Source organism: Equus asinus, chromosome X (genome assembly GCF_041296235.1).
Source record: "Equus asinus isolate D_3611 breed Donkey chromosome X, EquAss-T2T_v2, whole genome shotgun sequence".
Classification (NCBI taxonomy): Eukaryota; Metazoa; Chordata; class Mammalia; order Perissodactyla; family Equidae; genus Equus; species Equus asinus.
The window spans coordinates 96,021,150-96,035,993 of NC_091820.1; the positions used below are offsets into that span (position 1 = coordinate 96,021,150).

The 14,844-nt window shown below is 42.7% G+C and overlaps 1 protein-coding gene across 1 annotated transcript; it reads left to right on the top strand.

The window, feature by feature from the left end:
* The first annotated feature begins 2,635 nt into the window (after positions 1-2,635).
* Positions 2,636-5,356, top strand: LOC123282550 (melanoma antigen preferentially expressed in tumors-like). Its single transcript, XM_070501769.1, has 3 exons — positions 2,636-2,925; positions 3,380-3,982; positions 4,843-5,356. The coding sequence occupies exons 1-3, from the start codon at positions 2,636-2,638 to the stop codon at positions 5,354-5,356; spliced, it is 1,407 nt and encodes a 468-aa protein (XP_070357870.1).
* The last annotated feature ends 9,488 nt before the right edge of the window (positions 5,357-14,844 follow it).

Consider the following 14,844-nt stretch of genomic DNA (forward strand, 5'->3'; position numbering starts at 1 on the left):
TAAAAAACAAGATTTTTATTTGTTTCTCTATCCTATATCTTCTTCATTTCTGCTTATATATTTATTATTTCTTTCCCCTGCTTTACTTCGTTCTTTTTTTTTCAGTTTTCTGAGGCCATACTGTAATTCATTTATTTTCCTTCTTTCATTTTTACTCATAGAAGTATTTAGTACTCTGAATTTGCCTCTGATCACTGATTTAAATGTATCCCATAGATTCTGATGTGTAGCTTTTCATTCTTTTAAAAAAATTTCTACAGCTGCAGTTTGTCTCCTCTTTAACTCAACATTTTTTGGCAGAGGCTTTTAAAAACTTTCCAGGTAGAAAGGCCTTTCCTTTTTCGGTCTGTGTTAGTAATGTTAACTTTTTTTGCATTGTGATTAGAGAGGATTGTTTGTGATATTTCTACTTGATGGAAATTAATGAGGTCATTTCTGTGTGACAATTATGATCGATTTTTGCCAAGAAAATGTATTCTCTAGTTTCAGAATGTCTGTGTGTGTGTGTGTGTGTGTGTGTGTGTGTAGTTTGCCTTATTGATTATGTTGTTTAGATTTTCTATATCCCTAGTCTGCTTTTATATCACTTAATCTGTCTTGTACCGAGATTGGTGTACTCCTACAATTCCCGTGTTTTTATCTAAATCTCCTTGCCCTTTTGCTTTAGAGAGGTGGGTGCTGTGTTATTTGGTGCATAGATATTCCTAGGTGTTGTATCTTCCTTGTGAATCTTGGCTTTTATCGTTAAGACATGTTCTTTGTCACGTTTAATGCTTTTTTAAAAATCATCCTTAACCCCCTGTTTTCTTAACACTTTACTATGTGGTCCATTCGTTGTGTTTTTTGTCCCCAGTGTCATTTAACACTCGCCTACTGAGCTATGACAAAAATTTTATTCTGTTTTCTTCTACTCCTCTCCTTTCTCTCATTTTTAGTGGTGCAATTTATGTTTTTTTCACAACATAAAGCATTTGTACGTTAGTCTTCCTCCCTTTCCTCCACCTTGATTTTAGTATTAGGTGTAAAATGCTCACCATCAGATATTTTGGTGAAGTTTTTCTGTCATTGCATGGGGGATCACAATCCCGGTTCATCTTTCAGATTACCTAGCAAACGTTCTGTAAAGAAACAGACAGAAAATATTTTAGGTTTGTGGGCCACAGTGCCTCTGTCACAACTACTCAACTTTGCCATTGTAGTGCAAAAGCCTCCATGCACAGTATGTAAATGATTGGTCACGGTTTTGTTCCAATAAAACTATATCTACAAAATCAAGGAGTGGACTAGATTTGGCACAATGGGCCACAGTTTGCAGACCACTGCTCTAGTAGATTCCTCAGGCAGGGCTGAGGCGTACAGAATTTCCTAAGTTCCTCTGTGTTGAAAAACTGTTTTTCTGTAGGCTGTGATATTTGAGGCACAGCCCAGCTGGATATAAAACCTTTACTTCAGACTTTCTTTTTAGTCCATTTCTCTTTTTAGATTTTTACAAATATTCTGATTCCAGGTAGGTTTCATATCCTCGAATGCTTGCTTGAGTATAATTAATTCTGTTTGGAGTGTTGACTTACAGTCTCCTGCTTTGTGGTTGTTAAATATGTGTGAAATTTTGCTTCCTTGTCTTTTTTTTTTGCCATGTTTTTCTGTGGTATTCCCCTTCCTTTTGTTCGTTTGTATGAAATTGGGTTGTTTCACGAGATTCCTAGTTTAATGATGTCATTTCCTGCCAGTATAGCAAAGTCCAGTTCTTTTATTCATTGTTTTGGGTTGTTTTGGTGATGGAGGGAGAAGTTGTGAGTGCTCTGATTTTGTGGCTCTCTTAGTCTTGCAAGATCCTTAATTTTTCCTTTTTGTTTCCTTTCCCCATCATTACCTAAATGCCGAAAGATACTTCTCCCTTCCTCTTTGCCTTTATTCTTTCCTAGAAGTTATGTCTTTCAAAGACTGCACCTTAAATCATCCCTACCCCTTTCAGTGTTCCTATTTTGGAGTCCCTTCCCTGTAGTCCCTGCTCTCATCTTCCACGACACCTTTTTAATATTTTCAGACTTATTCCGTGCTTAGTCATTCTGCTGTAGTTTTAGATCAGCTTTAAGCCCCTCACCATCTTCCTCACTCTGCATGTCTTGTGGCTTTTCTTGGTTTGTCTTTGCTTTGCCACAGAGCCGAGTGATGGGGATGTGACAGATTGTATGCCAGGAATTCATGATTTTTCTTTTTTTCCTCACATTTATTTTTAACTTTTGGCATTCTCTCCATTTTAAAGCAATGATGAGGGTGTGGATTTTATGTAGGTTTACATTTTCCTTCTTCTTGGTTTGTAGTCTTTGGGGAGGAAATGTTGGGAGGAAGGCAGCTAGGTGGTCAACGTTGTCTTCTGCTAGCTTACCTCTGATTTCTCATGGCATTTTATCTTACGTAAATTTATGTATGTGTGTATGTGTATGCACATATATGCTTAGGCACACACACAAGTCTATTTTTATAGTAGAGGTCATCTGAGGTGGCCGTCTGATTCACTATATATTTATTTGATAAATATTTTGTCCATTGCTAACCTTGGAGGCAAACAAGAGATTGTAGGTGTCTTCTCGGGATTTCTAAATATTCTGCACCCCGAAGCAGGTTTACGAAGATGCACCAAAAGGCCACAGCCACACTGCTCGAGCTTGCTGCAAGGAGTCTGCTGAGTAATGAGCCTGCAGCTATCCGTGCCCTGGAAGAACTCCCAAGAGACCTCTTTGTTCCATTGTTCATTGCTGCCTTCTTGGGTGGGCATAAGAAGATACTAACGGCAATGGTGAGGGTTTGGCCCTTTCGCTGTCTCCATGTTGGGACATTGAGTGTACGAGAGTCATACTACGAAATCGTGGAAGCCGTGATTGATGGTCTGCAGATCCCCCCTGTCCAGAGCCCTTCCTCTTGGTAAGACTATAGCTGATAGGGACATTGTGAGTCAGCAGGAGGGTATGCTGGAGCCTGGGGCAGGGGAATACCTAACAGTCTCCCGAAAGTAGCCAATGGTGAATGCTGAGGATCTCTGTGGGCCTATTGTTCCAACACTTGGGGTCACCTTAGGGACTCCAGTGTCTTACAGAGTTGATTATAGAATAGAGGTGATTGAGGATACTGTGGTTGGATTTACCTCCTGAGTAAGAAGAAGGACATGGGTATTGAGACTGTGGAGGACCAGAGGTGAAGAAAGTGTGGGAAAAAGAATAAAAGATGCTAAATTTGTGTGGAAAGAACTTCTTGGTGAATGGTATGTGGAATGACAACTGGGGATAAAGAGTTCCTTCCTGCTTCCCATCATTGAACTTGCTGGATGATATTCAAGTTGTCTACCTCTCATGTGTTCTGTCTCCTCCTCTCCTTACAGGGGGCCAAAACTGAGGATCCTAGATTTAAGGCAGGACCTGGACTGTGAGACAACATGCTTGGAGACTGGGACCACATTCCCTTTCTGTTTTCAGTGTTGTATTTATTCTCGGCACTCTATCCTTAAACTAGAAGAAGCCCGGCATAGAGTCAGGTGCCTTGGAATTGTTAATTCAGAGTCTGAGCTTCAGTCAGCCCAGGAACCCATGGAATTGTTAGTGGACCTTTCCCTCAGTGATACCTTGAGAGCAAAGCAATTTCTTTCTTTCCTTCGGAGTAAGGTTGAGCAGAGCTTTGGGTCCTTGCACCTCTGCTGCAGAGATTTGCAGATTGATAAAATGTCTGCCCACAGAAGTATCCTGCAGTTTCTGGATCTGGGATGCGTTGATCACCTGGATGTGGGTGAGGCAGATCTGAGTGAAGTCACCACCCTTTTGGCTCGGACGATCCACCTGGACAGCCTTAGTCTGTATAACATCGCCTTTAAATCTTGTCAGAGGAAAAACTTCAGAACTTTTCTCAACCGGCTTGGGCGGCTGGACAACCTCCAGAAGCTCATCTTGTCTTTCTTCCACCTCACAGATCAACTGCACAAACTGCTCAGGTGAGGGAGTGGGAAGGAACCTGGGTTCCCTGAACCACCCCATGGTTAAAAGAGGAGAAGAGACCATGCTTGGATATTCCTGAGCTCCTTGTCACCTATTTCTCCTTCCACCTCAGCAGGGGCACTGCTGGGAGTTTGAAACTGGCCAGGCTAGAGAGGGGTACCTCATGGTGAGGGGAAAGACAAGATTAGAAAAGGAAGTCGTGCTCATCCTTTCATTCAGTCAGTCACTCAGTCGACCATGTGCGGACACTGTGATAAGTCTGTGAATGTACTGGTGAAGAAGACTCAGTCCTTCTGCTGTTGGAGTTTACAGCTCTCTAGAGAGGAAGGGGAGGCATTCAGATGGAGAAACGCTCTATGCTGTAGCGCCGATGCACATCCCCATGGACTGGCCACAGTAGCTAACACTGCCCACTCGCTTTGCTCCTGTATTTTCCCCAAGGCTTAGACCCTGAATGGAGAACTTGTCATCTGGGAACTAGTCAAAGGGAACCCACAGTTGGCTGCTTTCCCAGACCCATCCCCACTAAATAAGTGAACAGGATTCACCATGGATTAGGTCATAAATCCTAAGTGCATCCAATTTTTTTCACTTAATCTTTTCCACAACCCTGTATAATAATTACCTTTATACACATTTTAAAGCTTAAAAACCTGTATTATCTCAGAGTGGAAAAGTAACTTCCTCAGCATCACGAGTCTCTTAAGTCTGATTTCCAAGCCCACATGATTAACCACTGTTGCAAAATATGTGCAAATTAGTTTATTCTAGAGCCTTAGGTACGTTTCATTCAGGGCTGGCTGCCCTGCTCCAATCCTCATTCTTCTGAAATAACCTTTCTTTTTTCTCTGTATAGAGTTCTGCCGCCTCAGTTGGATACATTGTGTCTACCTCTCTGTGGCCTGTCTGACAGAGATGTCACTGTCCTGTCCCAGAGCTCTCAGGCCACCCACCTAAGGCTGTTGAATCTCAGTGACAACCAGATATTCTCGGAAGATTATGAGCCCTTCCAGACTCTGCTGGAGAAGGTCTCAGGCACCCTGCAGCATCTGGAGATGAGTAATTGCCTGATAACTGACTCCGCTCTCTCTGCTGTCCTCCCAGCCCTGAGCCAATGTTCCCATCTCCGTGTCCTTAGCTTTGCCTTCAACCCCATTACGATGCCTGTGCTCACGAGCCTTCTGCAGCACTTGGCATCCTCGATGGAGCTGAAGCATGTAGTTTATCCTGTGCCTGTCCATTGCTATGAACAGTGGAATTTTCGTGGCAGTTTGGACCCACGGAAACTTGCCGAAGTGCAGGCCCAGGTGAAGGCAATGCTGCAGGCAGTACAGCGGGACGACATGACCTGGACCACTTGTGCTGAGTGATTTCCACAGTACAAGGAGCTGTTTCAACACTCAAGTGTGGCCATTCAAGCACTCACTGTTTTTCCTGAAGCCCAAGTTTGTGGAGACACATATATAAAATTCTACTATTCCAGGAAACCGGGGATAGGAAGGTTGACTGAGTAGTGGACCTCTATAAAAGAGGAACTCTGAAAAAAAATAGAGGAATTTGAAAGGCCCTGTGGATCTCTTGCCCCTGGCCCTCGACATCCTCTTCTGGTGACTAACCCCAGCGTTGGGTATGTGACGTAAGGTAACCTGGTCATGGTACATCACCTCCCTGTCCACACTGATTGGCCCATTTATCCACTTAGGGGCACTTGACACAAGTCAGATCAATTGGAACTCTTCCCGGATGTGGTAGCGGTTGAAGCCGATAACTTTGCCCTCTAGGGTTCTGCAAACATCTTGTAGTTATGATCGCCTTAGGTTGCTTATGAGAAACCAAATGCAAGTAAAAGGAAACAGACTTTGCCCACTACCTACTGGTGTCTTCATCAACCTGTGGCTGCCCGCTTTCTCAGGTCTCAGACCCCTGGCTCAGTTATTCCTTATCTCACATACATTCGCTGAGTATCTGTTCCGATGTAGATACTGTTTCACGTGCTAAGAAAAATAAAGTCCCTGATCTCAAACCACTCACAGTACACATGTTCCTGTGATTTTTCAGTTTCTCCACTCTTTCTTAGGGCATTTAGGAAAATTATTTCTTCCCCCAAACTCCAGCTTTTTTTCGCTTTTTCCGTTACATACTGTGCTCAATCCATGCTGGCCTCTTGATGCTGTTGGATAGCTGCTCAACCCTCAGGTCATGGCTTAAAGGTTTACCTCCTCAGATAGATTTTCTCTTACTTCCTTACTTAAGTAGCTTTACTCTGCTGTTGCTCTCTCTTAATGTACCATGTACGTTTCCTTCATGGTCTACACCATTCCTTATGGATTTGCTCCCTCTGCTCTTCCACTAGAGTTGCACTGTTCCGTGCGGGACACACTAGCCATATGTGGCTACTGAGCACTAGAAGTGGGGCTACTCTGAAATGTCATGTACTCTTAAGTGTTAAGTGCACGCTGTACATCCCAGGCTTAGTAAGAAACAAACGAGGTAGAATCCCTGGTAATTTATTTACATTGTTTACATGTTGAAGTGATGACGTACTGCATGTCAAAGACAGTAAAGAAGAAAGAATGTAAATGAAGTTGCTTATGTTGTTTACGTGTTGAAACGATAGCACTGCATTTCGAAGACTTTTAAGGAAAAAACGTTAAAATAACTAATTAATGATCTGTTTGTATGTTTACATGTCAAAATGATAAAACATTGCATTTCAAAGACCTATGGGGAAAAAAGAATGTAAAATTAATTGATAGTTTGTTCCTATTGCTTACGTGTTGAAATGATAACGTACTGAGTTTCAATGACTTAGTAACCAAAAAAGAAGGGAAAATAATTAATAGTTTGTATATTGTATTTTCCTGTTTAAATGGAAACAGACTGCATTTTAAAGACTTAGTGTGCGAGAAGAACGTAAAAGTAATTAATGATATGTTTATATTGTTTCCATGTTGAAATGATAACACACTCATTTCAATGACTCAGGAAACAAATAATTTAAAATTATTTTTTCTTATTGCTTACACCTTGCAGTGGTAACAAACTACATTTCAAAGACTTAGAGAAAAGGATGTAAAAAGTAATTATTCATTAATGTAGTTAATAATTTGTTCTTATTTCCATTTTGTGATAACACACTGCATTTCTGACTTAGAAAGACGACGTTAAAATAATAAATGAATTGTGTACGTTGTTTCTTTGTTGAAATGATAACACATGGCATTATTGTGTTTTGTTGAAACGATAGCACAAAGGCTCTGTAAGAAAAAAAGAATGCAGAATTGATCATCTGTTCATATTGCTTACACGTTGAAAGAATGCACTGTGTTTCAGACTTACTAAAAAGTATAAAATTAATTTACTTATATTGTTTCCATGCTGAAATTATAATTTGTTTTTACTTTTGTGTTAAATAAAATAACTATTACAATTAAATTCACCTGTTGCTTTTGACGTTTCCTTTTGGTTTTTATTTATTTATTTGTTTTTGATGTGGCTCATTTTATGTTTCTGTTGGACAACATGGCGCTAGACCGCTAGCTCCATGCAGGCAGAGGCTGTTTCTGTTTAGTTTCTGTATTAATCACGCCCTTTTATTTTCTGTATTTTGTGATGTTTTGACATCTGGGGACTTGCTGACACTGGAGAGACTGCCCCTCCCAAGGCTAGGGAATTCCTAGAGATAGTAAACTACTTGCCTGTGAGCGGGCCTTTCTCATGCACACCAGCCCAGACAGAACCCTGACCCCCCAATCACTTTCTTCATGGGCTCTCCCAGGGCTCTTACCCTCTGGGCTACTATTCCCCTGCCCTTATCACCCCACGCACAGGTACCAGACCACCAGGGACAAGCCATATGCCCCAGTGCCCGCTGAAAATACTCAAACTAGCTAATCCTAAACCTATCGAACCTGCCTTGCCTTTTCTTTCCCTTAGAAACCACAATAGAGGTGAAAACTTCTATAGCACTAAGCAGAGGGGTGATTAGGAACATTATTGGTGCGTTGTTGACAACACGAATGCCATGTTTAGACATTTCTCTTGCAAGATTGTTGGTTCCCAATTCTTTGCTTTCAGCAGATTGGAAGAATGATCTAAATGATTTGTCAGAGAGGGGATCATTAAAAATAACTTTGGAGGATATCGTAAGACATTCAAAGGACCGACTGCTATTTCTACACAAAACTCCTCTATTGCTATTTGTTAGGGCCACAAACACAGACTGACAGAAGCCCGGGAATTCATTTTGTTTCCTGCAGGAGGCCTGATTACTTAGAACTCATTTTTAAAAGCACATTTCGTTGGGTAACTAGAACTGCTACATTACTTCCCATTAAAGCAATAAAGTAGAGTAAGAGAGTCTCAAAGAGAAGGAAGCTTCAGAGTGAGGAGTTCCACTTTCATGTCAGCTGCAGAAAGCTGGAAAGAGCATCGTTCCCACCCTATCAAGGAGAAAAAGCCAAAGAAACTACACAGTCATTTTACTTGACCCCATCAGAGAGCTGAAGTCATTATAGGGCACCCAAGTAGACTGAATTCCAAGGAGGGTCAGGTCTCTCCAGGAAAAGACTGGGTGCATGGGCTTTTGACACAACACAGGAAGAAGGAACACTAGCCACCTATACAAGCAGGCTAAAAGAACTTAGCTAACATTTTTAATGAATTACTAAAGATCAAGGGTTAGCTCGTTTGACAGTATAAAACCCCTGAGAGCGCCAGACAGAAAGGGAGTTCACAGTCATTTGCAAGCTCTCACCCATGCACCTCTACTTGGTACCCGCAAGAGAGATTGTGAACAGGGTAGGAGATCACAGAGAGCCCTCCTGAGTGGTGCAAGCTTGCTGGAGAGGATAAGCCATTGCTGCAGAAAAATCACGAATCTTCAACCCCTGCCCATACCCTTCTCTCATGTGAATCAAAAGCATTAAGCAAACTTTATCACCAACACGTCACAGGTAAAAACACATCATTGTCATGGGAAAGGCAGAAGAAAAGAACCCTCTACCATTAGATGAGATGCAGGGAAAAGGCCAGGGCTCATTATCGTTTACCAATAAGATTGGAAATTTCCTACCACCGAGGAGGCGGAGGAAGGAAACACTCGTCTGCACACAGTCAATCACAAATACAAGGCAGAGTTAGGCTACCACATGGGGGAGAGATGGGAATGCTGAGAGGGCCCAACCCCGGGAACACAGGCACATAGGGCCTGCTTGAGACTGAGCTTGGGCGAGATGTCAGCAAGACGGCAGAGTAGGAGATCCCAGACTCCATTCTCCTATAAAAGCAACAATTAGACAGCTATCCACGAGCCAACATAGCTCTGGGAGAACTCAGGAGTCCACTTAAGGAGCTGCAGCAACATGCTGGGGCAACAAACCTGAGAATAACCACACGCAAAGGGTAGGAAGAACAGTTTCATTTTGCCTGCATCATCTCATCCCCCAGAGCAGTGCTGCTCAGTGTCGAGAGGGAACTCCCCAGCCAGAGAGCTCCCTTCGCAGGGAAAAGAAGAGCAGGTTGAACGACCAGCTTCCCCAGCCTTTCAGGGCACTGCATGAGGGATCTGCTTCAGTTTGACCCCACCCAGGTCGCTGGGAAGACCGGCAGAGTGAGATGTCTGGAGACATCTAGGAATAAAGAAGGGCAGGGGCTATTGGTATCAGCCATGTGGCAGGGGAGGACACAGTCCCCAGTGGCCTGCTCTGCAGAGGACCCCAGCAGCCTTCAGCACTGAGGACCTCAACAGCCCCCAGAGACCCTCCATACCTTTCACCACTGAGGACCCTGAAGTGTTAGCTGTTGCTAACATTCAAAATTCAGCCACACTTTCCATACGCTAACCACAAACTATCTGTAACAGGGAACAATCCCATTTACAATAGCATCAAAAAGAACAAAACACTTAGAAAAAAATTAACTGAGGAGGTGAAAGATCTGTACACTGAAAACTATAAAACATTGATGAAAGAAATTGAGGAAGACACGAATAAATGGAAAAACATCCCATGTTCACAGATTGAAAGAAAAATATCGTTTAAAGGTCGGTTCTGCCCAAAGCAATCTACAGGTTCAATGCAATCCCTATCACAATTCCAACGGCATTTTTCACAGAAATACAAAGACAATGCTCAAACTTGTATGGAACCACAAGATTCCAAATAGCTAAAGCAATCTTGAGCAAGAAGAACAAAACTGGAGTCATCAAACTTCCTGATTACAAATTATATTACAAAACTATAGTGATCAAAACAGTATGGCACTGGCATAAAAACAGAAACACAGACCAACGGTACAGAATTGAGAGTCCAGAAACACACACGCATATAAGGTCAACTAATTTTCAACGAAGGGCCAAAAACACACAACGGGGAAAAGATAATCTCTTCAGTAAATAGTGTTGTTAAAAGTGGATATCCACATGCAAAGAATGAAATTGGACCCTTATCTTGGGCACCATACACAAAAATCAACTCAAAATGGATTAAAGACTTAAGCATAAGCCCTCAAACTGTAAAATTCCTAGAAGAAAACACACGGGAAAACCTCCTTGACGGTGGTCTTGGCAATGATTTTTTTCACTTGACAGCAAAGGCACAGGCAACAACAGCAAAAATAAACAAATGGGACTACATCAAACTAAAAAGCTTCTGCACAGCAAAGGAAAGAATTAACAAAATGGAAAGGCAGCCTGCAGAATGGGAGAAAATATTTGCAAACCATTTATCTGATAAGAGGTTGACATCCAAAATTTGTAAAGAACGTACAAGTCAACAGCAAAAAGCCCCAAATAACCTAATTTTTTTTAACATTTTTAAGGGCAAAGGACCAGAACAGACTTTTCTTTTAAAGAAGACATACAAATGGCCCACAGGTGCATGAAAAGGTACTCACCTCATCAGGGAACAGCAAGTCAAAACCACAATGAGATATCACCTCATGCCTGTTAGAATGACTTTTATGAAAATAACTAGAGACAGCAAGTTTTGCTGAGGATGTGGAGAAAAGGGAACCCTAATACACCGTTGGTGGGAATGTAAATTGGTACAGCCATTGTGGGAAACAGCACGGAAGTTTCTTTAAGATTTAGAAATACAACTATCGTATGATCCAGCAAATCCACTTCTGGACATATTTCCGCAACTGACGAAATCAGTACCTGAACATCTGCATTCCCACGTTCACTGCAGCATTATTCACGGCTCCCTAACTGGAAACAACCTAAGGGTCCATTGACAGATGAATGGATAAAGAAAATGTGATAGACATACGAACATTATAGAGCCTTTTAAAAGAAGGAAATGCTGTCATTTGTGACAACATGGATGAACTTGGAAGACATTTTGCAGAAAGACAAATACTGTATGATCTCACTTATATGTAGAATCTAAAAACAAATTAAACTCATTCTTGGTAAAATCTTATATGCAGAACCTTTAAAAAAAATTGGACCCATTCTACCCTGGTAATGGCGGTTATGAGAGGCTCGGCGTTCGGGTGAAGCGGGGCGATATCAGTCAAAGGGTACAAACTTTCAGTTATAAGATGAATAAGTTCTGGAGACCTGATGTACAGGATGGTGACTACAGTTGTAAATAATGTATTGTATACTTGTAATTTGCTGAGAGTAAATCTCTAGTGTTCTCACAACAAAAAAAAAAAAAAAGGTTAACTGAGAGCCGACTGATACCTAAATTAGCTTGGTTGTAGTAATCATTTCACAGTGTATACATATATCAAAACTTCATGTTGTACACCTTAAATACGTACAATTTTTGTTTGTCCATCTCACCTCAACAAAGCTGGGGAAAAAGTCTGAGCCTGGACCAAGAGCATGGAGGAAAACCCTGCCTACTACCATCGGGCTAGAGGCACCACATGAAAAGCGACACAAGTTTCCTCCTGGGGGAGGTGTGAGAGTGAGGAAACAGACCCTGTCTGTGGTGCAGGCATACAGGGATGGCTGAAAGTGGAAGATGGAGGGGGAACACTGAAAAAGCAACAACAACAAACCAACCTGTGTCACCCAATCAAGCCCGTAAGAACAAAGTAACACTAGAGGAATCTGAAGCCTGTGGTGCACCAAAGATAATCGCGTCATCAACAAAAGCAAAACCCAGCTCAACTCCTGATTACCTTTTGACTCTCAACTATAATATAAGCAAATAATAATGGTGTTAGGCGGCAACTCTCCATGAGCTTCTCACATGTCTGCCTGTTTTTCTGTACCGGGCTATATTTTCCAGGACTTTGACTTTTAGGGAACCGTCTTAGAAGGCACTTAGATAATGTTTCGCTCCAGGGCAGAGGACAGATTCTTTTGCTGTCCAGGTTAATGAAGACCATGACTCCCCCTGCGGGAAAGGTTAGGCATGATTGCTAGCCGTCCCATTATAAAAGATTGGGTTTTCCTGATCTCAGGATTCCTCATCTGTGATGCAAACCCACTGTGTGCACAGTTTTCACCTGGGCTACTCAGCGTCAGCTGTGTGGGATTTGGGGGAGGAAACAGCACAAACATACAGCTCATGCTTGCTGCTGTTCTGTGAGCAATAAAGTCCTTCTCCTCTGACCCAGAAGTCTTGTCACCGAAAGTTCGGTCCCTGAACCTGATGCCAATCCAAGTAACGAGAACAGCGTCTTGAGTGGAAGAGGAAAGTTGCCGGGGTCCCGCCCCGGCGGAGTCCAGGTTCCTGAGGGATGGACGGCGTCGGCGCAATGAGGGGAAAATAAAGGGGACGTGAGACTTGGGTTGGTGTTAGCAAGTCCGACTTTACTGTGCACAAGCGTCGTTTATATATTTTTCAGGATTAGTACAGAAATGGTTCTACAAATATTCTCAGAGAGATAAGGAAGTAAAAAAACGAGCACAAGAATATTTATTAGCATTCTATTCTATAGAGCATAAGGTTAATGGTAGTCTTCCCCGCAATTAACTAGCGTTTGTTGTCTCTAAGCAAAAAGAGATAGGTACCTAGGCATCTGTTGTAATTCATGGTAAAGTTAAATCACAGAGAGAAGGTCCAGGCCTCCGGACAGGACAGCAGTCCCTCTGGTTACATCCTGGTGGAGCCATCCCTGCCTCCCTCAATCATTTACGCCATTAGTGTAGATGGTTAATGGGAACAAAAGGCGACTCCAGGGTGTCTTATCCCCAGGGCTATCTGCATTCTCAGCGGGCAGTTAAACATCTTTACTTTTTCTCGCCCTTTAGGGGGTGGAAGCATTCCTTTGTCTTTTTGATTGTGGAGCTAACAGTCCCTTAAGCACACTGCCGTAGAAAGTATCACTTTGTTAGTAAAGTAAAGGGCTGAAAAGCTAAGCTAAACTATATATCTTCAAGAATAAAAAACAGAAATAAGTATAGACATAACCTTGCTAGAAAGCATGCATATAATTCAGAAAATATCAGGGGTGTCGGCCGGCCATTCTTCACCGAGGGGCATCCCTGCACCCCTCGGCCCTTCTACTCATCAATTATTTATTATTTATTGCTTTTAGGAGAAAACCTCTATAACATTTTAACAGAAAGCAGAAGGTCAAGAATAATATATAGATACTTCTTGATCATCCAATTAACCAACAAACTTAGAAGGACGATGCATATATATTTAGACAAAGAACTGGAGGGAGAAGGAAACATTAACCAGACAGAGGCCATAAACCTAATTCGACATCTTATCTGGGCAGGATTCCTTTCTGATTGTCTCAAATGGGACTGTGTGCTCCTCCAATAATTAACTGAAAAATATCTTGAAAGTTACCTGCAGGTGGTCACATTCTCTTACTATATCTAATTTTCCCAGGAGGTAGTGCCTCCCAAGCAGCCACCCAAAGGAGTGAAAACTGGAGGTTAAGACAGGAAAAGGAATGAAGGGCAATTAGAAGCAGCACAGGTTTCAGAACTATGTGAGGGGCTGGCCGGTTATTCTTCACCAAGGGGCGACCCTGCACCCCTAGGCGTTAATCGGCTGGACCCTGTCAAACAGCCGATCAAATGATGTAGCCACGGCTCCCAGCAGAAAGTCTTTACTATGCCAGGCACAGGGAGCAAAGCAAGGACTCATGTCTCAAAATTGCTAGCTCCCCGATAAGGAACGGGTAGGGATTTTTATTTGGGATTTTGGGTACGGGAGGAGCCGCATGTAGCTGCGCAGCCCAGCATTTTCCCACCAGCCTGCGTTTGGCCTTGAGAGGCTGCTTGTAGCTAGGTGGGGGGCGTGGGGATGGTGAGATAGGAGGATGGCAGGTGGGCTGGGCATCCTTTGCCGCCTTCTTGTCTTCCTATTTGAGGCGGGTTCCAGCGCCAGGAGTCAAGGAGTTGAGGTCTGGGAAGCCTCCGCCCTTTGATATTCTTGAGACAGCAGCTTTCCTGGCAAACTTCAAGGACACATGATTAGCTAAACTTTAGTGTGCCTCCAACTCCAGGCCACCTGGACTGTTAACAATTTGTAACTCCTATTTAGTTGCAGAGCTCAAGGAGTCAAAGGTTAAGGAAACAGGTATTTACATATAAGTGGAGCTAGAGAAGCAGGAAAGGGGGTGGTGGGTTTTACTTTTAACCCCATATATGCTGGGTTCAGTGCAGGGGAACTGATATCAGGGCTGGTGGTAAGAGCCTGTAACAGTCTCTTGTCTTCTCCAGCATCTATGAAACCATGGCAGGCTAACTTTTAACTTGCAAGTAGAGCAAAATCACACACCCTTCATAGTTCTTGAAAGTTTGGATGACAGCAGGAGGATGTTGACAAAGAAGAAATGACAAGGGCTTTTGTCCTGGGTTAGAGGATACAAGAAGGCTCCCCAGGATCTGGTATCGAATGTTCTCATCCCGGGTGGCACGTGAGGGTGAACTGTC

Coding starts and splice junctions, on each gene's coding strand:
- LOC123282550 (XM_070501769.1), top strand. CDS start 2,636: ATGCACCAAAAGGCCACAGCCACACTGCTCGAGCTTGCTGCAAGGAGT. Junction 2,926..3,379: donor GTCCAGAGCCCTTCCTCTTG/GTAAGACTATAG, acceptor CTCTCCTTACAG/GGGGCCAAAACTGAGGATCC. Junction 3,983..4,842: donor CAACTGCACAAACTGCTCAG/GTGAGGGAGTGG, acceptor TTCTCTGTATAG/AGTTCTGCCGCCTCAGTTGG.